Source organism: Acomys minous, assembly GCF_964271855.1.
Source record: "Acomys minous genome assembly, chromosome: 10".
Lineage (NCBI taxonomy): Eukaryota > Metazoa > Chordata > Mammalia > Rodentia > Muridae > Acomys > Acomys minous.
In genome coordinates, this window is record NC_140491.1 from 41,855,628 (window position 1) to 41,883,570 (window position 27,943).

Genomic DNA, 27,943 nt, shown 5'->3' on the forward strand with positions numbered 1-27,943 from the left:
TGTGTGTGTGTGTGTGTGTGTGTGCGTGTGTGTCCGTCCTCCGTCCTTCCTGAGTTCCTCAGCCTCAAAGACAGGACAGACACTGTCTGTTGATCACACTTTCTTCTACGTGGAGTGTTGGTATAACCGAACCCTGATTTTCTAATGGAAAAGTTGAGCAGACATAGAAAGAGTTGATAAAGTGGGTTCACTTTCCTGACTCTGGTTGTCGCCAAAGAATTACGATGATGAGACCAAGAAGTCTGCATGTATTGTTTGTTGCCTTAAACTGAGTAGGCCTTGTCTACTCGGAACCCAGCTCGGAAGAGGTGAGTCGCAGGAGTTGGGTGAGGCTAACATGGGGCTTCTTCCCGAGTGTGTCCCCACCCTGTCTGGTTAGGCACCACCCAGACTTGAATACATGCCTCACATTCCTGCCAACTGGGCCAGTCAGAGTCCCTGGGTGGTGGCTGCATCTCATTCCTTCTGTTACTTACAGAACCACGACAAGCAGTTCCTTGCAGCACCACACACCCCTCTCCTTTCCTGCAGCCTCTGCTGAATATGGCTACAGAGCAGATCTCCAGCTACAGGTCCGCCTAGAGACCCAGCAACGCTCTGGACCCTGCTAAGAAGGGATGCATTGGCCTTTTGGGTTGCTGCTTCCTGTACTGCTGCCTCTGGAACACTCATTTCCTGTCCTTGGCAAGGAGGGAAGAAAGCTGTAGGTTCCTTATCGCTCTACCATATGACCCAAGCACTGGTTTCTCACTTGCTCATTTGTCAGAGCTGTGTACTCCCAGGTGGTAGTGTGGCATGCTTGCCCGCGCCTTGTGATCCAGCTGGGTTCTGTCAAGAAAATATTTACTGTTATTTTAGTCTTTCCAAAGATCTATTTCATAATGTTCACAAAATACTAATAATGTGGCTGTGATTTATGCATAATTAAATACATGGAAATGGATGTGGAGGCCTAAAGCCTTTGCAGATGCAATCATGATGTGGTCCTTGCTTGGTGACCAGAAGGAACGGCTTTTGTTCTTATATTGGACCCCCGGGGTTGTTTTGTTCCAGATACTATGTGGAAAGAGGCCAACAACCCTTCAGTTTAGAGTGTTTACCTAAATAGACAGACTATTTATTGCACCAGAGTCAGCATGAAAATTCAAATTTAAGGAAATAAAGGGACAGTGATGATGTGATGATGATGATGGTGATTGTTATCATGATGATTATTTTGTGGCAGAATCTCACTCTGCAGTCCCAGCTGCCTTAGAATTCATTATATAGCCCGGTTTGGCCTGCTTCTGCTTCTTGGGTGCTAGCATCAAACTGGCCACCTTGCCCAGTTTGGGATGATGTCTTACTTTTTTTTTTTTCTGATGCTCTCCTGCTTGTGTGAAGAGTCGGTGTGGTGGTAGGGGGAATGACAAATTGAGATGACATCTTTGATTCCTTTGAGGTTTAACTCCAAACCTCTTTGTGAATTTGACCGTGAGACAAGATGAAATGGCTTTTTGTAATTATATTATTTAGTTTAGCTGTGCAATAAGTCACTGGTGGAAACTAAGAAACTTATGAAAGTGGGTTACAGTGGTGTTAATAGGGTATATAAAAATGGGAGTTCACAAATTTGCCTTCTCATAGTCCTCCCAGGGCAAGTGAGTTGCATTATCTGAATAAAAACACACTTCTATAGAGCCTGCACTGTGTGGCACTCAGAAGCAAGTTACAAAATTGTACTTGTTGGGGCTCTGGCCAGTTCTCTCTCCCTTTGCCTGTGGGAGGATAGGGGTGTCTTTGTGCTTGAGATGTGTGTGCAAAATGGTTGGTAAGCAGCCAGCAGGAAAGCCTTTTTTCACCTTGAAAGTAATTCCTGGTTGACCTTTAAAGAAAGCAAGCAGACAAAACAAAACAAAACAAAAATGAATGTCCCGAATGAATCTTTTGTTTATAATAAGGAAGTGACTTTCAATCTGCTTCTGTTACACAAAATCGTAAGTATTATTTGGTGATTAATTTGCTCATATGCAAGGTTGTTAATTAGCAAAATAAAATATTTCCACAGTATGTATCATTAGGTGCTTGAAATGCTACAGCTTGTCCTGGTGTCTAGTGAATATCAAATACTAAATACTACATCAACTCAAGAAGGTTTTCAGGGCTGTTAAATTACTGTGAAAGAAATTGTGAGTCAGACTATAGATGGAATCCCACGTGGACCTGTTTTTTTTTTTTATTGTAGATGCAGAGATGCTGTTTCATTAGGCTGCATAGTAGATGTATATTGTATCATATGGGTAAAAAATCTGCTAGTCCACATAGACTGCATCAATCTATGTAAATCTGAGCATATCGTGGAATCCTGAGAACCATAGCAGGGAGGGAAATTATACGAAGAAAAAGAATACTACCCGTGAAACCTCAAGTGGGGTACCTGCCTTCACTCCTCATCCTCTGCCCTCAGCAGCCAGGGTCTAGATCTCTAGAGGAACAGAATTCCATCCACATTTGGCCCTGGCTGGGTTGCAGTGTTTCCTTCACTCTCCTCTTTGCACAGAGATAAACTCTGCTGCCAGGGCTGGGAGCACCATGTCTTACCTGGATCTGTGTCCTTGCTGGAGTCGGAGTGACAATCATGCCTTCTAGTCATTAGCTGATGAGCATTCTGCCCCAATCCTGATGGTAGTCTCTCTGTGGGACAGAAACAGGAGCAGGGGTCAGTGGTTAGGGACCATTTGCTCTCGTAACATTTGGCACCAACTCTGTACTCTGAACTCTCTGGAGAGTGCAGGGATACAAATGCCACTGGCCTCAGGCAACCAAAGGATGCTGAAACAGTTGAGGACATGCACCCTGTCCCTGAGGTTCTGCTCTATGGATTTTCTTGGGTTGGGTTGTTAGGAGTGCTGCTGGTTTTATGGCTATTATGGTTATGTGGCCCATTAGGAGAGAGTCACACTAGAAATGAGAAGATGTGACTGATTAAGTCCAATCCTGGACTCTCTGGGTTGAGGAGAAGGTAGGACATTGAAGGCACTTTGATTTCTACAGATAGTTTATGACACTATTGCTATATAATTTAGTTTAACTTTGTGATTTAGTTCTACGTGTGTGTGTGTGTGTGTGTGTGTGTGTGTGTGTGTGTGTGTGTGTGCTCACGCTGCGTGATGAGCCTGTTGCACGTATTTGAACACAATGTGTTTGACATCATCTACATTTCCTCCAGCCCAGCTAGTGGCACTTGATTCCAGCAGCTTAATGAAAGGGAAAGCATCGGCTCCATTTAGGCTCGGGTGTTAGGGATTACTTTTATCAGACACCATTTTGTTTGGCAGTGAGCATCTCCTGGTGTCTGAGCTGAGACAGACCCGGAGTTGGAATTTTTGGCTCAATCTCTCGCTAACAATCTTGTGTTTTGACAGTTACTTAATCCAAGTCTCTAAAAAAAAGGAGAAATGACCTCCCTTATTGGTTGCCATGAAAACCCGAGGAGACTGTGTGTCTGGGCTCCTCCTGTCGCGTGCTAAGCTTAGAGTGGACAACTCTGTCCGTGTTAGTTATCTCCTCTCCCTCCTTTGAAATGGGATAACACTGCAGTGCCACCTACTTTTGCATGGAAATGATTATGAAATGCTTGGACGTCGCCAAAATGGTGTTTAGTGACCTTAGATTTGTGTCACCATCAGTGGGACAATCTAAGAAGACCAGTCTAGCCAGTTCCCTCTCCCAGGCTTTAACCAGAGTCCTGGAACTTAGAGCAAGGCTGGCAGGCTGCAACCCAGAGCCTCACGGCACGACTGGGAGTTCATAGCCTCGTGGCATTTGAAATTCTCACAAACACTGGTTAAGGTTCATCCAAAAGCCTTGCTGTGTGCCTTTCGCAGTTTACCCTAAAGGGCCCTCTACCTGAGGCAGGAGCTAGCTCCCCTCCACGTTATAGATCCGTTATAGATCCAGCTATGAACATTTCCCCTTTGGCAAGAGTTGTCTCTGTGAAATCTTGACTGATTTGAGACCCTAGTTGAGATGGCTGATGTTGGTCTGTCTCCTGAGAAACCCAGCCCACCACCAGGGTGTGGATCCCCAAGGCACGTGCCGAATCGGGTGAGGATCCAAGCCTGGATTTGGAGGGACCTTGGAAATCCACGCTGTCCAGGTAGTGAAGTGACATAGTGAATGTAGCATAGCGTATTGGATGTGCGCGGTTGTCGTGAGCCAGACAATGTTGGGAGAGACAAAAGCTGACAGGGGTCACGGCCTCCTGATCTCTCCTCAGCCTTCTGCTCAGCTGCCGGTCCCTTCTATAGCGACCTCCTCAGGGATGTTCCCATTTCCTGGTGGTCTTCTCCACGGTAAGGTTTGTGCGGCCTGAGCTCAGGTCCTTGCTTGCCAGTTCTTCCTTGGGCTTCTGAGGCTTCCTTGCTTCCAGCGTTTTGCTTTCTCACCCATTTTCTATTTGGTACAGAGCAGAAATGTTTGAAGCACACCCTTCTCAGCCTCCCTCATTTACAACGTCCCTGCCCCTTCTCTCTGTGCCAATGCCACTCATGTGTAGCAGCCCAGGAACATGTCGGAATAAGGGCTGTGGGCTCCAGCCCAAATCTTCTGTGTGGTCTATGCCTACCAGAGCCCGAGCTGGAGCACGCTGCTCTTCCTTTGCCCCAGTGGGGTAGAAGTGACAAATGATTACTCAGATAGGACTCTGTGCCAGGGCCACTCTCTGGGTTTGGGGAAGTTCCAAGGAATTAGTAGTCACTCCATATGCTGTCACCCTACTGTTATTAAGCACATTGCCAGGAATACCAGAGCGAGCCCCGACACCTTGCTGTTGCTGCCTGCACCTTGCTTTGCTCAGCTTCGCCAGGGCAATGCTCTGTATGCCTATGGCCTGGGACTCTTTCATTGCAGAAGCTTTCTTTCCAGCTTCTTGGAGGACTTTTCAGTGTTCTGTCCTGTGTGACCTTCCGCCGAGGCTTTCAGTGTGTTTCTGGGCACCACTCCATAGGGTAATACCGTCTTCGTTCTTCTTTCAAAACTCTTGAAACATGTTTCCTGCCTTACATTCTTTCCTAGAGGGTAACCTTCAGACAGCACAAAGGCCAGTGTCCTGAAGCACTTCCTTCTGTTTTTTTTTTTTTTTTTGAGGGGGGGTAAAGGTCAAGGCCTCTCAATCAGGAGATACCTTGAGATAAGACACATACACTATGATTGACAAGTATGGCCACTTGGTTTCCCCCAGCTCCTCCCTCTCATCTCTGGTTCCTATTTTCACATGTTCTCTAAACAGGCTTGCTGTCTACACATCCCCCAGATGGGGCAGCACAGGAGCCAAACTGCTAAACTGAAGCTGGACTTCTTATTCCATCTGTAACCCTGGCATGATGAGGGGCCTCGCCTTTTCCCTGCCAGACAAGAAGAGGCTCTTTATTGACTTGGGTTTCACTCTTTTACTCAGTATCCAGTCGGCATATGTCTGTATGCTCAAAGTCACCCTCTGCGCTTTGGCCTCTGAGCTTTGTGTTTAACTATGGCCTCAGTGTTGTTCATTCATGTAATAGTCAACTGTGGACCCACTGCCCAGCCATACTTGACACCTGGAATACAGCCATAGACAGTGCAGCAAACTCTCTTTTAACCCTGACATCTGCATATATTCTAGTGGAGGAGACAGGCGTTAAATATACTGATATGAAAATACGAAAGCAGATGGAAAAGAAGGTTGCAGAGCTGTTTGCGTACACTGTCTGCAGCACTTTTCCGAGAGCCGTTGCTGTGTATGGAGCTCAATGGAGAGAGAAGTGAAGCATGCTGGGGGTTGGAGAATGTCAAATGCCCCGTGGTGCAGTTGAGTTTGACAGGTCTAACCGAGACTAGGCAAGGCAGCAGCATGGCTGTAGTGATTGGGCCCTAGGAGAGCTAGCAGAAGTTGAGGTAGGAAAGCTGGGGAACTGTGTAGAAGTATGTGTGGATAGATTCTAAAGCTTAGGGGATAACTCCCAGAGAGTCTGGGGAAAAGCATAGGATGTGCTCTGAACCCACCAGAGAAGCCCTCAAGAACTCCAGGGAAGCCACGGCTAAATGTTATTGCAACTTACTGGTGTCCTGCATGCTGCCCTCCAAGGGTTAACCTCATAGCTATGCTCCTGTTTCCAGTTCCCCTTCAGCAGTGACCCGGATGCTCACAGTGCATTCTGAGTCGAAGCCATGCTTGAAAGCTCAGTGATTCGTATGTCCAGCAATATCTCCCATTTCCTCCCTCTTAGCTCATACCCTTCTTCCCATGTGATGCTGTTCTTTAAAACATAGCTCAACCAGCACCTCTAGACTTTTGCCAGGAACCGCCATTCTCTTCCTTAGGCTGAAAATGTTCATACTCTTATCCTGAGCCCCTGGCGTCTAGTTATGTGTTTTCTGTGTTTAGTGCACTTCTGGGCTTGGAACTCACTGTCTTATGATATCCTCTTATGAGGGCCTTTGGCAGCGAAGTGTGGTGGCCAGGCTTTTCCATCTTTGACACTGGCTGTTATATTCACCTTTGTTGTGACTGCTTAAGGAAGCTTAGAATCCTGTCTACTACTGTATGGGCTGGAGAATTTGGGGAGTCAGGGACTTTTGTGTCTGTTCTTCAGCGCAGTTGTAGGGCCTTAAACCCTTGCCTGTTTTTAGATACAACATAGTGGATATGTAAAACTGGTGAATGACATTTTGCCTTTGCTGTAGCGTGTTGATAAAATTCCAAAGCAGGGAACCTGAGGATTCTTTACCAGCAAGCAGGCTGTCAGGAATTCTTTTTTAAAGCTGAACAATTATAAGGTAATAAAACTTATTTCTAGGGCACTTGTCATCATCAGTGAACCAATTGGACACCTTCATCGAGCCGCAAAGCTTCATCTACGCTGTTTTAGTGGTGATAGTGGAACTAGCTCTGCCTCCTTGTGGGTTCCTTGTGAGTAAAGACTGTCTCTAGAACTATCTGTGAGCCAGAAAGAACAAGGGAAATACGGTGGCCAGAAGAGAGCTATGGTCCCTAGTAATGGCATCACTGGCAGGCAGTCCCCATGATAGATTTCCCCAGGGACTCTGGCTTTTGAATCCAAATTTAAGACAATGTTGGTGCAGCTGATGCCTCTCCATCAAGTTATAAGATTATGTGTCCCAACCGTGAGCTTTTTCTGACGCACGAAGGCCTGCTTGTGGCACTGCAAGCTCGATTTCAAAGGATCCTGAGGAAGAGCGGTTGGAGGGGCTCCTACAGGAATTTCATGGCTGGATCTTTGTGCCTTTGGCTTTCGCCTTCTGTTTAGTTCACTTCATATAGAGTGAAAATGCTAATTTGTTCTGTCAGATGAGATACCCAGGGCAAAATGACGCAGGGCCAATTTAAAATATAGTTAGCTGTGTTGCTGCCTGGGAACACTGCCTTTGTGCTGGGAGCTGAAATGACATCAAAATCTTGCTGATGGCTTTCCAGAGTGCATTTGAGAAATCCTAAGCAAGAGTAAATGTTAATATAGTGGGTAAAAATAGCCTCTAGCCCTGACATAGGGAAAATGGCTACCTGCTGGCCTTGGGGTTGAGGCCAGGGTATGTAGCCCTGCTGACAGAAGATTAGCATCCTACTTGCAGGAGCTTAGAGAATAAAATAAGGTAGGGCTGGAATGCCTGTGAATCAGCTGAGTGACTGTCATGGGTTAGGCCACCTCTACGAGCATGAGTTGCCCTGGTGTTGGTAGCAGGACCATTCTCCTTTAACTGTAGTCTTTCATGATATGATAACAACAGAGTTCTGGTCATGATTCATTGTGAGCCTCATATGAATGTACATGCCATGAGGACAAGGCAACTGGTCTACCAGCAAATAATTAAAGCCTGGATGATGCCATTTCCTATAGTGTCTGAGGTCTGCACACCAACACGTTTGTTCATAGGAGGCTTGGCAAAGGCTATGGTGTGACTGTTTGGCTCCTTTCCCAGAGGAAGATGAAGAAAAGCTCTCATAGACTGGCTAAATGTCACTGTGCACCCAGCAGTAACCCAGACACTCTTGAAGATTTTTCCTCACTTTGTCTTCACATTAGCAGCAATGTGAGATAGCTGGCATGATCCTTCTTTCAATTACAACGTGTATTTAAAATGCTTATTTTTTAGACAAAGGAATCTGGCCTGTTCTAAACAACAGGTTCAGAAATAGCATAAGATATTCAGATTAATTCAGGCTTTGCAGAACTCCTGTGGTTCAGTTTCCTATTAGTAATATTGGGAAATACGTGTTTGGCTAACAGCTTGACAATGTACTTTTAGTTAAAGGAGGAAAAATACATAGATATTTAAGTACATGATAGGACATGTTAGTACTTTTTAAATGCATGCAGGGCCTCTATATATCATTTATAATATACCACTGAATCATACACTCATTGTGGTAAGTTTGAGCAAGGCTACATATAAAACAGAACAGGTCCCCTGGGGTAGAGTGTTTTTACTTTACAAAGTCCCTTCTTGAGGTCAGATGGTAGCCAGAATGCTTATGAATGGGTCACGGGATATAGGACCATGCCTTCATAGTGGACCCAAGAACTAGTAGGTCCCTTTCTAGAGAATTCTACTTATCTACAGACCTAATATTTGATCTGGAGGATTATTGGAGAGAGTTTCAGAGGGCACTTAACTACCCTAATGGAGATGAATGAAAGAGGACTTCAAATTTCGTCTGTATGACCTGCATCCCCTTCCTCTGCTTTGTGCTCACATGGTTAGTTATAATTCATTGGTATAGAAATTTGTATATAGATGCAAAAATAAGTTTAATTTTGATATATTGGTATAGAATTCAAATTTAAGATTATTCTTCACACACACACTAATATATTTCTTCTCTAATATGAAGTATTGTACTTATACCACTCAAGTAGAATACAAGGTTTACCTCCAATGCCTTGAAAGTGTTATTGCAGGCTGTTTAGGATAAGTTTGACAAGTTAATTGTCAATTGATCAAATCATGGTCATACCAGTTACTAGTCTATTTATATCACAAGAATATACATCCTAGGTGTAACAGATAGGTATGTTTCTATAGACAGATTAGGTAAAATGGGTAGATAAGGTCCTCAGAAACATCAGCGTCCTATAGAATATGACATTTAAAGATGTTTTTATTGTTTTAAAGATTCACTGACAATGAGACAGGTTAGCTCCTGGCAACACCCAGCCTACCTCAAAGAAGATGATGAACATCAAAGAACCTCCTTATGGAGTTGGCTTCAAATGTGGCAAACAAGCCAATGGGCAAAATGTCCTCATTTCAACCACAGACAGAATTCTGCCTAAAAATGGCAAGCTTGGACACAGGCAGAGTTGATGGCTAGACTCTGCCAAGACAGAGTAAGTGAGTCCGCAATAATTCTTGCCACACAAATATGTCTGTCAGATATACTGGGCCAGAAGGCTGAAGACAATGCTCCAAAATTATAGAGAATTTTGGGTGACTGTTGAGGCAGCAAACTGTCTCTCGTTTTTTTTTTTTTTTTTTTTTTAATTTGGAAGCTGCTAACCTGCAGTTCCTGTTTACTCGGGTAATGAATTTTATTCCTTCTCAAGTCTCTGATGGGGTTGAAGACCAAATAGGTTAGTTTCATAATGAAGCTTAGCTGTTTAGGGATTGAGATGTTTTTAAGTCTAGATAGATGTTTTAAGTTGATAGAGATGAGATATGATAAATATTGGTTTACATTCAGAAGTTTAGACTCACCAAGATAGGAAAATGTTTTCTTCAAGGTTGCCAAATTCAAATAGCTAAAACATTATGAATGTAATATTTATATAATTCCTGATTGTTTTGTGTTTCTTCTTGCTTTATGTAGTTTATTTTGTATATGTGTAATAAAATAAATGTATAAGTTAAAAATGTATACAATGACAAAATAAGGTAAAAATGACTGATAAAAATCCTGAAATTTATCAAAATTATGTGTAAAATAAATATTGAAGAAGCCGAAGAGGGAAAAAAGAAAGAGGAATTCAAAGAAAGTGCAGGAAGATGAGTATGGAGTTATGTGTGGGTAGATTTTGTTTGAAGTCTAGTCAATTTGGTTTGTCTTGTTTTTATTTGATTTGGTTAATATTCACAGTTCAGTGTTGAAGATATGTTTCTGTCTACTTCTTATAAACAGATAATGCACTTTCCTAGGTTCTGTGCATTTAGGACCCAATTAAATACAAATAACACCTCATTCTACAATGACAGTACTGCGTTTAATTATCAAAGAGCAGATGCCTCTTTATCTGTTCTTTCATACCAAAATATTATTCATAGTCTTATCTTTGTAACAGTCATAAAAATAAAGAGAAAGCTCATTGCTGGCTAACACAGTGATTTCTAATAGTCACTGTGAGAACAGAACACTCAGAAACTGTGACATGATGAGTCTGGAAAAAGAATTAAGGAAAAAACAGGAAAAGAAACATCCTTGCTTTCTTTTGAGGCAAGCATATAAAGAGAAATAGTAGGTGTCTGTAGGATGAAAACAGACAGAAGTTGGACTTTCTCAAACGTACCTCTTTATATGATTTTGATGTTGAGACATAGTGTTTTACATATTCAAAAAACAAGATAGTGTCAAAGGTGAACTGATTTTATAAAGTTGGGGGAAAAAAGTGTGGTCTGAGTATATAAAGCTGATAACCCAGCTAAGACTGTTCTACACAGCTGCAGTGAACCTTTCATAAAACTTGGTGTCATGATCCTAAAAGTCCTGGGGAAATGCAGGAGACCCAGGATAGCCAAAACAACCTTGAGAAAGAACATGAACAGCATTCCAGGACTTGTACTACCTGACTTCAGTGGGAGCAAAAAGAACCTCTCAACCAGTGCTGCCAGCAACCAGTGCTGCCAGCAACCAGTGCTACCAGGCAGCTATGTACCCATATGCAAAAGATTGAAATTGGATTCAATATTCATACTATACAGACATGCAGTGGATCACACACTATAATTTAAATTTGTCACTAATAGTACTATTACTGTGTGTATATATGCACTGCACAAGTGAAGGTCAGAATACTATGGTTTGCCAAAAGATTTCTGCAGATATTTTACCAAAGGAGATATCCAAATTGTTGATAAACACATGAAATGTGACTGATTCTATTAATGACTGAGGCCATGAAAATGAGAACCATGAGAAATGTGTCCGAAAACCCATTTAAATGGCTATAATAGAAAAGACAGAATTCTGCCTAAAAAAAATGGACAAGTTTGGATGCAAGCAGAGTTGACTGACAAACTGCCAAGACAGGGTAAGCAAGTCCTCAATAGTTCCTGCCTCACATATGTGTGTCAGATATACTGGGCCAGAAGGCTGAAGATGATGCTCCAACATTATAGAGAGTTTTATGTGACTGTTCAGGCAGCAAACTGTCTCTGTCGTTTTTTCACTCTGGAAACTGCTAACCTGCACTTCTTGTTTACTCAGGTAATGAATTTTATTCCTTCTCAAGTCTCTGATGGGGTTGAAGATCTGATAGTTTAGTTTCACAGTTAAGCTTAGTTGTTTACAGATTAAGATGTCTTTAGGTCTAGATAGATGTTTTAAGTTGATAGAGATGAGATATAATAGATATTGACTTACATTCAGAATTTCAGATGTACCAAATAGGAAAAGATTTTTTTCAAGTCTGTAAAATTCAAATAGCCAAAACACTATAAATGTAATATTTATATAATTCCTGATTATTTCATGATTCTGCTTGCTATATATAGTTTAGTGTGTGTGTGTGTGTGTGTGTGTGTGTGTGTGTGTGTGTGTGTAATATAAATAAAAAGTAAAAAAAGAAAACAGATGACACCAGGAATGTGGAACAACTAAAACCCTCGTGCATTGCTTGTGGGAATGTACAGTTATTATGAAAAAATGATTTATCAGCTCATCAAATTATTAATTATGAGTTGACTACAAGGTACAGAAATTTTGTACCCTGGTTCCATCTATATGAATTGTCCATAATAGACAAATACATAAAAAAAAAAAAAGCAGATCAATAGTTGCTCAGACCTTGTGGTTGGAAGGAGCAAGGGAATTTGTTACTAAGACTTATGTTTCTTTGGGGATGTTAAATTTTTTGTTGTGAATTTATAAATCACTGAATTGCTACAATGTCAGTGGGAAAATCATATGTCATGTATATATTAATAAAGCTGCTTATAATGCTGAGCCGGGCATGGTGGTGCATGCCTAAATCCCAGCACTCAGTGAGGTAGAGGCAGTTAGATCACTGTAAGTTCGAGGCCAGCCTGGTCTACAAAGCCAGCCCCAGGACAACCCAGGCTATACAGAGAAACTCTGTCTCAAAACAAAACAAAACAAAACAAAACAAAACAAAACAAAAACAAAACAAAAAACAAAAAACAAAAAACAACCACTCAAACAAACAAACAACAACAACAACAACAACAACAACAGAACAGTGCTAAAACTACAGTATAAGACAAAGACATAGGAGAGAATATTCTATTTTAACGAGGTCTAGCAATGAAGGACAGGGATTGAAACATGACTGTGCTTTTCACTGAAATATATCTCCAAAGGATGGCTTGGGCACAACTGAGAAATTTGAGTTTATATCGAGTGCTAAATACTGCTTTTGCTATGGGCTAATGAAGGGTCATGGGAGTGAATAGGAACACATACTTCAAGAAAGGTTGCACTTAAATGATTTAAGTTAGTATGCCTTTAGTTGGTAGCATCCTAAAAGAAGGAAACAGAACCCTTTTCACCACTAGCAGGTTCCTGTATCAACAGTCTACTCTTACCCCTGAAATGGCATAAGATACAGAAGTATTGAGTTTATTTTGAACTTGGAGTTCCTAGAGAAAAGAACCATGAAGCATACAGGAAAATAAGATATCTGATATGTCTAATGCATTTTCTTGGGGTTACCTAGTCTTTAATTTATGGCATTTGTCCTAATTTACAAGATTTATTTTTGGTCCTTTACCACTCACATAGCGCTTACAGGGTGATTACTGCTCAAGATATTGTTAGTCATTTAAAATTCAGAATATATACTTCAATCTGTTTTTGGACTATGACTGTCATTGAGGAGATTTAAGGGTGCTCAAAAAAATATCTTAAGCAATACCAATAATTGGCCAGCTACTTTAAAAAGTCATTTAAATGAGGAAATATAACATATATATATATATATACCTTTATTTTTAACAAAGTATGTAGAATACATTTATTGGCAAATTCTTGAATGTAGGACTGTTTTAGTCTTTCAGTTGTTGCCATAGAATTCCTGAGGATTGCTGACTTAAGGAATAGAGGTTTATTTTGGCTCATAGCTCTGGAGTCTGGAAGTCTCAAATCAGCATCTGTACCTGATGTTGGCCTCACAAAGACATGTGAGCATGTGGAATGAGAAATGGTGCTAGGCGGGAGCTCACTCATACCAGTGTCTGCTAGCCTTAGTCCTGATGGCGAGTTTCCCCAACCTGAAAACGCTGCATTAATCCCAGTTACCTAGTTACTTCTTGCAGGTTTTTATCAACATGTCTCTGCTTGCTATTGCATCTGCATACTTTGTTGGCATAAAAAAAAAATCAATCACAAGGGCGCATCAAGCCACCTATAGTGGTCATATTGAAGGTTCAAGGGCATCTTTTAAGCAATTTCATTAGTGCAGGAACTTGAGGTTTTCTTTTTAGTTTCATAAGGGCCAAAGACAATAAAAGGTAGTCATTCAGAACCAGTAGTGAATGCATCTGCACTTTCCTAATTCTCGTTCTTTTACAGTTCTTCTAGGAAGAAAATTTTAAAAAATAAAGAAACGATCAGATTTGTCCACAGTATTTTACACACTGCCATGAGTTGTTTTGTGATTACTACAGTTTGGGTGTGAAATGTTTCCTAGACCTATGAGTTTACGACTTAGTCCTCAGAATGGAGCTCTGTGGGTGGTAGAATCCAGTGGAAGGAAGGAAGCAGGAGGAAGCTATGTTGTTGAAGGTGTGGCTTCCGAAGAGACATGAAGATTCCCACCCTCTGGTTCTCTCTTTGCTTCATGACTATCATGAGGTAAAGAGAACGAGCCTCCTCGATGAACATCTTCCACCATTAATAACTGGGCCACCATATGGCCCAAAGCAACAGAGCCCTGCAGCCACGGGGTGAAAATTCTAAGCTATGAAACAGGAAAACCTTATCATTCATTACCTTGCTGTCACTGTTTGTCAACTTGACACAGCTGGGAAGAGGGCGTATCAACTGAGGAATTACTTCCATGGCACTGGTCTGTTGGGCAGATCTATGACAACTTCTTAACTGCTAATTTATGTAGTGAGGCCCAGCCCACTATGGGTGGTGCCATCCCTAGGCAGGGTGGGGCTGTATAAGAAAAGGAAACTGAGCAAGCCAGAGGGAGCCAAACCAGTAAGGACCATTGCCCCGTGGTGGTGTCAGCTTCAAGGTCCTGCGTCCAGGTTTCTGCTTGAGTTCCTGTCCTGACTTCCCTCAATGATGGACTGTGACGTCGAAGAGTAAGCCAAATGAATTCATTTTTTTTCTCCCAAATTGCTTTGGGTCATGTTTATCACAGCGATGGAAAACCAGTTAGGACAGTTGCAAAGCTCAGTTGCTTTGCCCGTGTGTTGGAAAAGGCAATTAACAGCTGTTAAACTTAAATGTCATTACTTTATGTGATAATCGAATTAAATTATGTAATTATAGTCCCGTGGACAACTGGTAGTGATAAGCTTGTACACACAACTCCTTTATCAGTTATCATAGGAGGAGGAATGGCTGTTTGGTGGATGGGATGGGTTTAGGGGACTTTGGTTTTGCTTACTAGAGACAAGGGCCAGCCACGTGTGGACTTTGGTCAAGAGAATACCCATTCTGCACTTCTTTTGATAGAGCTTGAGTTGGTCAGAGATGCCCCTGTGCAGAAAACACAAGCCTCCTCTTAGGGTTAGGTCTGCTGGCTCCTGCTACTCAGGAGAGGGCAAGCTGCGGGATGGTCAAAGTGCAAAAATATCTTCACAGAAAAGCAAAAGTAAGAAGCAACGAAAACATCAAATAAGAATAAAAGCAGTGGCAGGACTGTGGGTGTGTCCTGCCTGGAGAAGTGACATTGCAAAACATATTTCATTAAGAAAATGTAGTTAGAGGGAGTAACATTGTTATCTTTATATAATCCAGATGGTCTGCTCTTGAAGAATTTAAGAAAGCCATTTCCGGATTCGTTGTTCTGCCCTCATTGAAAATGTGATTCGTTATGTAAAAATGGGCTCATGTTGTACCCTCTGTCTAGGGTTCTGCTCTATGGGGCACATGATGAGAATATGTATTTTTGGAAATGCCCTGTGCAGGTTAAGCAGCAGGTTTTCTGTCTTCTTTGTAGTTTTCGTGTATTTTTTTCTCTATCAAAGATTCTATTTCAGGTTACAGTACCCTGTTTTCCTTTGGTTGTCTTCTAGAAACAGAGCCTTGCTGTCATCCTACTCCTAATCCTGTGGGTCACAAAAGAGCCTGACATATGTCTGGAGCTGACCCCAAGAGAGTTGACAGGAGTACAAATTGGTTCAAAAAATTGCCTCATTTAAACTAACTGGATGAGTATAAAGGCAAACTCAGATAAGTAGGTAGCCTATTCAGCAAAAGGAATATTTAGGAATCATAATCAACCCAGTTTGGTCTACTGTATATTAGAAATCTCATGCCATTGAGATTCTACCTAACCAACCTGGAAAAGGTAAGTTTTTAAAGTTGAAGTTTCATTTATAAGATCTTTTTAGCTTTGGCAAGAAAAAAATGAATAAACATTTATTTCAGCATACATAGTATGCACACATATATGTATATATTTCTTTCAGCACACATACATATATACATATATGTATACTTTTCTCTCAACACATATAGACACACATACACACACACACACACACACACACACACACACACACACACACACACACCAGCACCTCTTCCATCTAGCTGCCCAGGACTGTCTCAAATTAGAACTAAAAAAGATGAATCTTCATTTCCTTTACATATCTACCCTTTAGAGAAAGACATCAAGAGTTCAAGAGGTCTTGTACCAAAGGCCGGTGGGGATCTTTGAGAGGGAGGAGAATGTGACCCTCATAGCCTGTACGTATCAGGACAAGTCAATGCCAGCAAGGAGGCAAATAGGTTCTGAAGGAACTAGAGCCCAAGCTCACTGTATTTCTTTTTGTTTTTGTTTCGTTTTGTTTTTGTTTTTCAAGACAGGGTTTCTCTGTGTAGCCTTGGCTATCCTGGACTCACTTTGTAGACCAGGCTGACCTCAAACTCACAGTGATCTGCCTGGCTCTGTCTCCCTGAGTGCTGGGATTAAACGTGTGTGCCACCACCGCCCGGCTAAGCTCATTGTATTTCTAACAGCAATTCCAGTTGAGAATAAATAATTTGAAGGACTTATTGGGTGCTGGTGTTGAAGTTTCAAATCCTATGATTTTTTTTTCAAGGCAGACATGAAAGAAAGATGTGGTGTTCCTAACAGTAATAAAGGACATGGACTGTGCAAGTTCATGAACATCAAGGAGATATCGAAAGGTGTTCACAGATCTTACAAGACACGAAGATCTAAAGACTTGATGTGGTCTTTGTAGAGAGGCCAGTCTGAGCCAGCTGTGACGAGCTTTTATGATATGCTGAACCCTGATGAGGAGGACACAAAATAGGTGCAAGGTCCCATCTAGATCATTTGTGGACACTTTAGAAGTTTTCTTTTAATACGCTTTGATATTTACCATGTAGCTTAAAAAAAAAAAACAATTCAAATGAACTTGAATTTTTGTCTGCACAATAGTCTGTTTGTTCACGTCCTGCCTTGGAAGGTAGTCAGTGGGTATGGCAAAGTGTCCATGATAAAGGACAAGCTAGAATTACAACCCCCATAACTTCTATTTCATGAACATGTTAGTGATGCCTTAATCAGCATTCAGTGCATTTTATGGACTCCAGTGCCACACCTCATACTGGGCTGTATTATGTACAGATATCAGTCTGTCCCAGTCATTGCTGGAACTGAGAGCTGGGCCAAAGTATTCAAGGGTGGGACCGAGATAGTGCCTGAGATGCGTCCAAGGTTCACTCATCTAGCTGTGGGCAGTGACTCATGATTGAAGATGGGCAGTGAGGGCTACTGGGAAACTTGAGGAGCAGGGGAGTCATTTGGTGCCCTGTAGCTAGTTACTATGAGATCCCAAGATGGTAGAGAAAAGCTGCTATTGTAGCTCCTACCTGGACAGAGTACACGGTATCTGTCACCTTCATCCAGATTATGCAATGAAATGCTTCTTTCTGAATATAGCCCCTTTGTTTCCAGTAGGGAATTTAGAAACTTAAGTTGTTCTTTGTGAAGGATAGGGTATTTGAGTTTTTCTTTTCTTCTTCTTCTTCTTCTTCTTCTTCTTCTTCTTCTTCTTCTTCTTCTTCTTCTTCTTCTTCTTCTGGTTTTAAATTCATGGAATGATAGAATTTTTCATTAAGCACTGCTAAATATTTTCACTTAAAATTAAATAACAATGATACCATGTAATGTAACTGATAGATCGCTTAATTTATGTTTGAAGTGACCTCCATTATATTGAAAATTAACCCCCTGGATAATATACCATTTGTGGCAAAGTAATAGTCTTACAAAATTGTAAGTTCCTCCACAGGAAAGCATTGGTTTTTTTAACCTAACTTTCTTTTGCATAATTTAATGCCAATAATAATTGCTTTTAAATGTCCACATTTGAATCCTGCCATATGGCTTACAAGCTGCCTTCTTTACTTCCAATCACTTAATCATGTGCTTTCTTTCAGTTTAAAACTTAAGCAATTTTCTTGTCATCTCTAATAGACTGCTGGCTTCCAAAAAAAAAATCTGAAACTCTATGACATTTATGCCATGGACTGTCCCATGAGTCCTGTATATATAACAAAGTCCTAAGTACTCATCCCTCATACGCATAAGGGATTGGTTCTAAGACCCTGCCCCCCAATACCGAAGTCCACAGATGCCCCGGACTCTTGTGTACAATGACAGTTTTTTTCACTGAACCTCTGCAGTCCTCCTTTAAACCTAAGTAATTCCTGCATGACTTGTAATGCCTACTGCAATGTAAATGCTATTATATAGCTGTTTTATTGTTTAGATAACTGTGATATAAAGTGTCTAGTTTTCAGTACACATGCTGTTATTATTTTGAAAAAGGGTCTGATTGTGTCGTCCAGGCTGACTTGAATTTGAGCTCTTCTGCATCTGCCTATTGCGTGATGGGATTTGTTCTAGTCAGGCGCCATCGTGACCAGCTTTGGTGTAATTAAAAAAGAAACCTATTTCATTCTGCATTTGATTAAACTCATGGATATAGAGCACCCATATTTAGAAAGTCGACTTTCTGTGTGATAAATGTCATGCTCTTTGCATGCCATTTCTATGGGTGTAATGAATTCAATGGGAAGTTACGCTTTAAGCTTATATTTTCAGCTTGACTCCTCTTGACTGGTGCAGAGTTTACTGAGAAGATGAAGCTCGTGCCACTTGGGACCGAGGCGATCATAGCACGTATTGCAGAGCTATGAGGAAAGCTGAGAAGGACAAAACGCCTATCCTAGTTGGGAGATTGCAGAAATGGCTTCTCTTTCTCACAAGAGTGGGTGGAAGTGAAGAGGAGGTGAGATTAAAAATAGGAGGTGTTTTACTTTTTAGGACTAGTGTTGCGGTTAATTTAAAGGTTGTTATTAATTAGCCATAAAATTATTACAGCAGTATTATCTAACCCACTATCACAATCAATAAAGACACAGATAGATGTTTAGAATAGCCTTGCTTCACCTGGAGCATGGAAGGATATTACTCCTAAGCCATCTTTACCTCCTAAGTCCCTATACCATGGCATCTGCTCTAATAATTTCTATCTACTACTTCCCATCCACAAGTCCAAGATACTTGCTAGTATGCTTCATCTGGGCCACTTTCTTTCATCCATGCTGATCCTGCCATGTGCTCCTCTCCAGCCATCTTAGAGGCTCCACTTCCTTCTTCCTCCCCTACCTGTCTGCTTCCTCCCAAGACCCTTCTCTCCCAAAGCCCAGGAACCTTTGCCAGGCCTATCTTCCTCAGGCCCTGCCCAGGTATTGGCTTTTTATTGGTTAAACATGAATAATTTCTTATGCAAGGTTTACACAACAAGGACAGATAAATGCAAGAATGTGCTCATCTGGGCAGCAACTAGATCTTGGAAGCCAGTAATTAGCATCAGAATACATATCACCAGGCCAACCCCCAACAGACTAGCTAATTTTTTTTTTAACCCTCTAAGAGGTATGAGAGCAAGGTAGGAGACCCACTCCGAACGTTCAAGAGGAATGGGGAAATGAGCCAGCTTGGGAGGGGACGATGTATGTAACCCTGAGAACTTCCCACAAATTGGTCATGGTCATTTATCTGATCAGTCAAGTGCAGAGGTAGAAGTCCAACCCTGAGAGATGCTGAATAAGTAGGGGGCCTTTTTTTCTCCCCTTCATGGGCTCTGTACTCCCTGCAGGGAACTGCTAAACTCTGTTGATAAGGGCATGGGGCTAGTGCTTAGGAAAGGATCTTGGCAGAACTGTGGTGGTCAGTAGGAGGTTTGGCAGCCCTGGGAAGGAGTAGCCAGGGAACCTTTGAGGTCTTTGGAAGTCATTAAATATGTGTCTAGGAGGAGATCCCATTTCTTCCAACAGTGCTTTGCAGCATGCCAGGGAGAAAGGAAAGGAAATGTAGGGTTTGGAACTAGTCCACACAGGGAATAGAAGCAAGTGGCTTCAACAGAGGCCCCATGAGACCTGGCCGATCGCATGTGGAAGAGTTTGCTAGGAAGAAGTCAGTCATCTTGTACACAGGGGAGGACAAGTCACCATTTACCTACTACCCCAATATGTCCTCTGTTCTGTAACTACTTCAAAGCACACAGCCCTTGCCACTTGGATGGTGTTCTCTCTTGGAATCTCTCCTGCTTAAGGAGTTTCTTTCTTTCTTTCTTTCTTTCTTTCTTTCTTTCTTTCTTTCTTTCTTTCTTTTTTTCCTCTGATAAACATGTTGATTAAAAGCTTCATTCCTCTTTCTCCACAAAACACAGTCCTGGGGACACAGACCACGATGGTTACACTTCTGTGTCTTTGTGGCCGCCATTATTAACTGTTAATTTTTTAAAATTCTCTATAGCAATCCAGATCTTGAGACAGTTCATGAATTAAGATTTGGTTAACTTCACAGTCCTGAGGCTATCCTGAAGGCCCTGGCCCGATTGATTGATGAAGATGTGTACTCATACTAATAGGAGTTAGATGCCCCTCCCCTTCCATATCTTGGACACACTGGTGAAATCCAGCTACTAGTCTTCCCAGGTTAGGAGCCCATCTTTTCTTTTTCCTGGGGATCAAACCAGTGGATCTAAGGGTCATTCTTCCAGCGTAGCTTGTAAGCTCCAGTCTCTGGTAGGTAGTTTTAATGATTTTCTCCCTGACAAATCGTCTTTTTTGTCACCTGTAGGGTTCCATCCTTAACCAGATGAAAGGTCTTATGAAGAGGTTTTTGTTTTTGTTTTTGTTTTATTTATATTTAGCCTATAGAAACAGTCTCCCAGAATCATTCCTAAGCCACCCTGATGGCTGTATGATAAATCCTTCCACTTGTGTTTTTGTTAATTCCCTGGGAAAGCAATAAGGACTCATGCAAGCAAGGAGCTCTCACTAGAAAGGGTTATAACTTGGTTGTGTACTCTGTGGCAGCGCTGCCAGTCCACCTGTTTTTTCAATACCTCATATGATATCTTTGGAATTTTGTTTTGATTTTAGTTTTAGTTTTTGTTGTTTTTTTATCTATTTTGTTTTTTATATATGAATACTTTGTCTGCATGTATGTATGTGTACTATGTGGATGCTTGCTGCTCATAGAGATCAGAAAAAAAGGTGTTAGACCACCTGGAACTGAAGTTAATGAGAGATATATGCTGGGAACTGAGCTCAGATCCTTTGCTAGAGGAGCAGGTGCTCTTACCAGCTGAACCATCATCTGCAGCCCCTTGTTTTCCCTTTTGATGTCCCCTACAACAGACAACTGCCACCCCCTTGTGATCAAATATGGCAGAAAGAAGACCATCTATTTCTTGTTGGTATTTTATGGAGAACCCTTCAGTTGCGAGGAACTTTTTCTCCTCTGTATTGCTGCATGGGCACGACAGAGTGAAAAGCTATACAAGGAATTACCGTAGATGGTGTTTTGCTTTGACTGAGTGTTGGTGCTCTCTCTGTATAGGGATCTCCAGCCATCTAACTTGGAACACAGCCAAGATTGTTCATTTATATAGTTCTCCCATGCCCAACCATTGGAGAACTGTGGAAAACTGCATGGCCACCAAGCCTAAGATGTTTACTTTCTGAAATTTCTGGAACGCTGATCCTTGGTCTAAGTAATCATAAATCCTCTGTCCTCTTTAATAACAATGTTCTATTTTCATGATGAAAATGCAACACTCATCACCCAGCCAAAGTGAGCCTGAATGCAGGGTCGGGAGGAAAGTATAGTACTTGGTAGAATTCCTTACCCCACTGGGATTCGTGGACATAAATTTCCCACAGAGCACAGGTAACGTGGAATAATTAGGAAGTGAGAAATGGCAGTGATCATCTTTGTTTCAAAAATAGCTCATTTAGCAATGAGTTTATACCATCTGATTTTTCACCATGGTTATGTTACCAATATTTCCCAACTCTAAGACATCGGTTCTTGAGAGCTGTTCTGGGCCAACATGAGAGCTGCACTCGGTTGATACCAGGGTGCCAGGCTAGAGAGAGGTCTAAAGGACCAAGGAACCCATTATTTGGGAGCTGTGGGAAAAAAGATAACCTTATTGTGTCTTTATGCAGGAGATGAAGTTGCATAGGATTAGGGGTGACTTCTGTGTAGAAGAGGACAGAGATCAGGTCCTCAGGCTGTGACTGAGGGCCCTGCAGGACTATTGGATTGTACTATTGTGAGAAGACCATTCTCTCCTGAGACAGATCCTTAGTAAAACAAACAAAAAAGATGGACTTGTATATATTCAAAGTAAAAATATTTGCCCTTTACTTTAATACAATACACTATTGTAGTTTGCATTTTGAACACCCTCCAAAAGATAATGTGTTTTAAAGGCTCAGCTCCCAGCCTTTGGTAGTACTGGGGCATTGTAGAGTCATCAGGGGGTGATCAAGTGAAGAGAAATGAGGTCATTGAAGCATGGGTGGGGATACCTGTTGACACCCTCTTCCTTTCCTTTTCATTTTCTGCTTAGCTGCCATAAGGTGGGCAACCTCCTCCACTCTGTGTTCTCACCATGGTGCCTTTCACTACCATAGACTCAGAGCAGTAGGGACAAGGAAGTGTGGGTAGACACTTCTGAAACCACGATCCCAAAGAAGCCCATCTGTGTTTACATTGTTGATCTTGCTTACTTCGCCACATCAATTGCAAAACTGAGTAACACAGCTCTGCATTTGCTGCCTGACAGACAGACATCCTGCAAGCATGGCCATGCACGGGTGGCTTGCCATTTCTAGTCCCTTCTGTTTTTCTGAACCATGTTGTGAAGTGATAGATTGTTCTGCTTGTGGAGTCCCATGGTGGCATGGGATAACTCAGATGAGGGGTTTTGTCATTCCTTTGACTTTCTGCACTTCCTGAATCTTACAGATTTCCTCCAAGGGAATGGTTGGGGGAGGGGGGGAAAATAACTGCACTGCAAACACTCTCCTTTGAAAGTATTTTTTTGTTTTCCTTTTGAAAAATTATTTTATTCTTTGAGAATTTCCTATAGTGTATTTTAATCATATACACGCCCTCCAACTCTTCCCGTTTCCCCACCCTCCCACCCCTGTCTCCGAATCCCTACCCTCCCAACCTCATGTATTCTCTCTCTCTTTCTCTCCTCTTCCTCCCCCCACCCCTTCCTCCCTTCCTCCCTCTCTAAACACTGGGAGTATAGTACTGGTTGACCACTCCTGGGCCTGGGTCCTGCCCTGTCCTAATATGGGGTCCATGTATTGGGTATCACTTCATCGTAGAAATTGAATTCCTCTGTTCTAGCAGCAGTGGCTCCTCAACCAGGGGCAGGGATCTGTGTCCAGCTTCCCTCCTCTGCACTTGGATTCTGTCTAGCTAAAACTTTTGTAGAGCTTGCATGTACCACAGCGGTCTCTATGGTTCATCAGCTCAGGACTATATAGAAAACAGTGATTTCTTGACATCACCCACTATCTCTGAATTACAATCCTTTTACTCGCTCTCCTGCATGGATCCCCAAGCCTTGAGCACAGGAAGGGTGTGATACAGACATCTCACTTAGGACTGAGCATTTCAATATCTCTGTTCTCTGCATGCTGACCAGTTGTGGATTCAGAGAAACTTTTTACAGTAGATATTTTCCTTTTAAAAATGTGTGAGTAAGCTAGGCACGGTGGTACACACCTGTAATCCCAGCACTCAGGGAGGCAGAGGCAGGCAGATCACTGTGAATTCGAGGCCAGCCTGATCTACAAAGTGAGTCCAGGATAGCCAAGGCTACACAAAGAAACCTTCTCTAAAACAAAACAAAAGTTTGAGTTTGTGTGTGTGTGTGTGTGTGTGTGTGTGTGTGTGTGTGTGTGTGCATACATCCATGTGCACACTGTTACCCGAGCCATGGTACATACATAAAGGTCAGATGATTTCATGGAGGAATTGGTCCTTTACTTCCTCCATGTGGGCCCCAGGTCTTCAGGCTTGGTGTCAAGCCCTTATCTGGAGTCATCTCACATGCCTAATTTTATCCTTTTTAATTTTAAAATCAATGTAGATCATATGGCCCAAGGCATACTAGAAAGGAGAATATATGGCAAGAGCTCTTTAATTTTTATTAATACCATATTAAGAGTTCAAAAATGATGGCAAAACTGTGTGGAGTTGAGGCATAATTTCCTAGATCCTGTTGAATTTCTGTTTTATTGAATTAGGGAAGGGATTTGATGTGCACACTGATATGTATTGAGGTCTGCAAGCCAGGAAATAAATGCTGCTGTTACATAAGAGATGAACCTCTGCTTGATTCACTTTCCTTGCAAGGCTTTCTACTGACTTTTTCCGTATCATCTTTATTTTAGTTTGTGTTCTCTTCAACTTTTCTATCTCCTTATTGAATTTGGTTTTCAAATCCCGAATAGCCTCTACCACTTCTGTCAGCTCTATATTTCTGTTTTCTAGGACGTCGCTCAAGTATTTATTATTATCTTCTTGGAGTCCAAAGAAGTGGGGTTTTTTTCCTATTTTTTTTAAACTCCTTGAATTCTCTGATGAATATTATGATGATTCTTTTAAATTCTGTGTCCTGGGGTGTATCCAGGTAGTTTCCACTAGAGAACGTTTCCAGCGAACTAGTGGGTTTAATAGGAGACATGCAATTATGGCTTCTTATGTTGTTTTGTTTTTGAAGTTCTTGACCCGCATATGCTGACATTTTTTTTTTCTTTACATTGGGTCAGCTGGGCTAGGTAAGCTGGTGGATACGCTGTTAAACTGGACTACAGAGAGATGACAACAAACCATGTGTTTAGAGCTAGCCCAGGATAAGGGGTTCACAAATGAAGAGAGTGCACGGTCACAGGTTTGGAACTAGGCTTGTGGGTTTTGCAGATGGTGGAGGGTTGTGGAAGGACAGCGAGAGGAAGAAGTTCCTTACCCAGGAAAAATGGCTAGTGCCCAGACAGGAGAGGATTCCCGAGCTGCAGGGTCTGGAACTGATTTGAAAGAAACAAGCAGCCAGGTGTAGGAGTTTGTTAGAAGGAAATGTTAGAGACAGAACCACCCCCTGAGCTTACTCAGATGTGGCTATGAGTCTGAACGGAGCCTTCGGCCGTGGGACAAATGTGTGTCAGTTTCCAGTGTGTCTCTGGTCCACCGCCATGTGAGACTGTGCTGTGCACATGCTTTGCCAAGAGCATCCATGTAGCAGATGTCGGGGATCTGTTACTCTATATCTCCCACCGTTCACCTGGGCAGTAGGAGTTGTGGTTCCCATTTGCAGGTAAGACCTCTGAGTTGCAGGAGGCCAGCTGGCAGGGAGCAGATGTACAATTTCCATACCAATAGCTCTTGCTCAACCCCCAGCCCCACCAGCCCCACCCCTGCAAGGCAAGTCTTCCTCAGGATACTGCCCAGAATGTGAGCATGGATCCAAGAAAGGACTTGACTGTGGACCTCAGTTGAGGTGGCACTAAACAAGAGAGGGTCTAAGCCAATGGGTTCTCAACCTTCCTCATGCTGTGACCTTCTAATAAAAGCTCCTCATGTTGTGGTGACCCCCTACCATAAAATTATTTTCATTGCTACTGTTTAACTGTAATTTGCTACTGTTGTGAATTGTAATGTGAATATCTAATGTGCAGATGGTCTTAGGAGAAGAACACTATGAATGGATCATTCCATTCCTAACCCCCCCACAGGGTTCTGACCCACAGATTGAGAGCCTTTGGTCTAGGCTGTCAATCACAAGCTGCTGTGTTCAGGAGATCCTTCCCTCAGTTCTTCCTGGCCTTGTTGACCAGGAGAGAAAGGAAGGCTTTGTAGCTGAGCCTACCGTGCTCTTTACTCTTCCCCAGAGGAGGCTCCTCTTCTCAGTCTTGAGTCTGTTGCTCTGCTCACTCTCCAACTCCTCTTCTCTGCCTACCTTGTCTGTCAGCAGCAGCCAAACTGCTGTTGTCTCTTCTTTCTGATTCTGGGGAGAGCTCACAAGTCCCTGTCTGATGTCGACTGTTCTACACCATACTTGCTCCGGGTCTGCATCCCTGTTCTATTTCCAGTCACTGGTGGACAGGAACTGGGTTTCCCTATTTTTAGAACTTCCCACCATGATTGTGAAAGCAGCAAACCTCGGGTTTTTCTATCTGTTAAGTCAGATGACAGCTCCTGTGTGGGTTGCCACAAAAGGCCTGTGAGTTTCCCTGAAATGGTGGCTCTCTCCAGTCTCAGAGGACCAAACAAAGCAAGACTAAGCCCCTGCTTACACATCGGTGGGGACACACTTGAAAACCTAGCGGCTTCTGTTTTTCCTGTATAAGGAAGGTACTGGGTGAAATTTGGCACAGCACAGTGACGTGCTCTGTCTATCGGAGGAGTAGTGAGAGCAGAAGATGAGACTGGGTGGGGTCCATTACTGGAGCTGTGCAGGGGAGGGTGGGGGAGCGCAGGGAAGCCTGGGTAAGAGGAGTGGTGTGCACCTTTGCTGAAGCTAAAAGCTGACCCTGCCCATCTCCTGGTTTCACCAAGTCTGTGGTTCACCTTCTTACTTGATAGCTGGTTTGGGGGTTCTAGCTGGGGAGGGCAGCTCTTCCTATACACCTGCGCTGAAAGCAGTTCTGCTGCACTGGAGAAGGTTCTCCTTTTTAGTTGAACATATAGCTTTGGGAATCATGCGTGTGGACTGTGAGGGAGAAGTAAGGCTTTTGTAAGGTTTAGAGAATGACCTGTGATAGTCATAGTTTGGAGTTTAAATGAATGAACGTATTAAATACATAAACAAGTCATAGTGAAAGAATAAACAGTAAGAGATAACGGAAATCATCAAATCAGCTGTTCAAAACATCCAACAGAAATCAGTTGGGGAAGGCCCATTGAGACATTGGCTTTTTTAGTTACTGACAAACTCCCCGGCAAGGCAGAGAGTTCCCTAGTATAGAACTTCCAGGTAAAATAACAAATACTAGCTGAAAGTAACACCATCAAATCACAGGTTTACAAACATCCTTCAGAAACTGGCTTGGGGGAAGCCCCATTAAAGCAGCTAGCTGGATTTCCCCCATGGCAGGGTACTAGCCAGACTACACGCAAGGGAAGTACAGAGACCATCAGCTAAGGACACCCCGTGTTCCATGTTCCCCCACCTGGACCATGGCAGTAGAACTCTGAGGGGAGAAGGCTGAGAGAGCAGGAGCAGGAGCTTCGCTAGCCAAACTCAAAACTGTAGAGTCAAGTCTGTGGGCGCTTATGGTAGTAGCAGGGGACTTAGCCCAGGCTAAATGGTCACCTTGTGAGAAACAGGGCCATTCAAGTAGTCCACGGCACCTGCCCAGACATCTTCCAGGACAGAAGAGTGACAGCGACACAATTGTTTGTCCTGTAGTCCAAACCTCCATAATGTGTAGCAGTGCCCCCTCTACCTCCAGTTTCCAAAAATGAACCTCCTGTGCCCAAGAACTACAATCAGGATGGCTAGGTATACTGAGATAACAAGCTGAAAGGATGTCTTCCTGAACGTTTATTTAACTTCTCCTCAGGCTACTTGGCCACTGTCAGCCACATCCTCTGAAACTACCAAGGCAGTATAGTGTTAAATACTAGATAATTAGCAAACCACCAAAAAAAAAAAAAAACCCATACAGCATATAACTATAAAAATGGAAAATAAGCCACAAGAGGAATTGGCAAAAAAAAAAATAAATATAAACAGCAATTAAGTTTGAGTGTACCAGAGTGAATTTTTACAAACCTAACTAAAATGAAGTTCATCAAATTCGGGAGGCACAAGCAATTTCTAATTACTTCTGAGCATCACATTAGCCCCAGAGGAGATTATGCTGGCTGAAGTGGAATTTGTTTTAGATTTGAAATTCTACAGTAAAATGAACAGTTTCCATTTGGATCCACTAACAGAGCTGGCAAGGGCAGGAGAAGCCAGTAAGTCTCCCGTCTGAGGCAGAAAAGTATGCCGCACCCAGAAGTCAGGAAAATATTAAAGATGATCATTTGCTTTCAATAAGCCACACAGGGCAGATATTTTTTCTCCATCAGTGGGAGAAAAAAAAATAGCAGAGCTGTATCGAATTCCTTCTAGCAAAGTGTGAAGAAAAGAACCAAGTATAGTGGGAATCTTA

At 42.4% G+C, this 27,943-nt stretch overlaps 1 protein-coding gene and 1 long non-coding RNA gene across 19 annotated transcripts in view; one reads left to right on the top strand and one right to left on the bottom strand.

Moving 5' to 3' along the window:
• On the bottom strand, nt 1–27,634 carry LOC311606927. The gene is made up of 3 exons (XR_014782470.1): nt 25,651–27,634; nt 2,581–2,673; nt 1–1,864 (listed from the first exon to the last, which is right to left on the bottom strand). It is a non-coding gene; the product is annotated as an uncharacterized lncRNA (long non-coding RNA).
• The window catches only part of COBL (cordon-bleu WH2 repeat protein), a 244,509-nt gene that overhangs the window by 42,270 nt on the left and 174,296 nt on the right, over nt 1–27,943 (top strand). Inside the window, exon 1 of one of the 18 annotated variants that reach the window (XM_084798318.1) lies at nt 14,391–14,520. The exons of 16 other annotated variants lie outside the window; for them this stretch is intronic. In XM_084798318.1, coding sequence (XP_084654444.1) covers nt 14,498–14,520 — 23 coding nt within the window. In that variant the 5' untranslated portion in view covers nt 14,391–14,497. Of the gene's footprint in view, nt 1–14,390; nt 14,521–18,672; nt 18,694–27,943 lie in introns of those variants that run through there. One more of the 18 variants, XM_084798320.1, reaches the window with a different exon arrangement.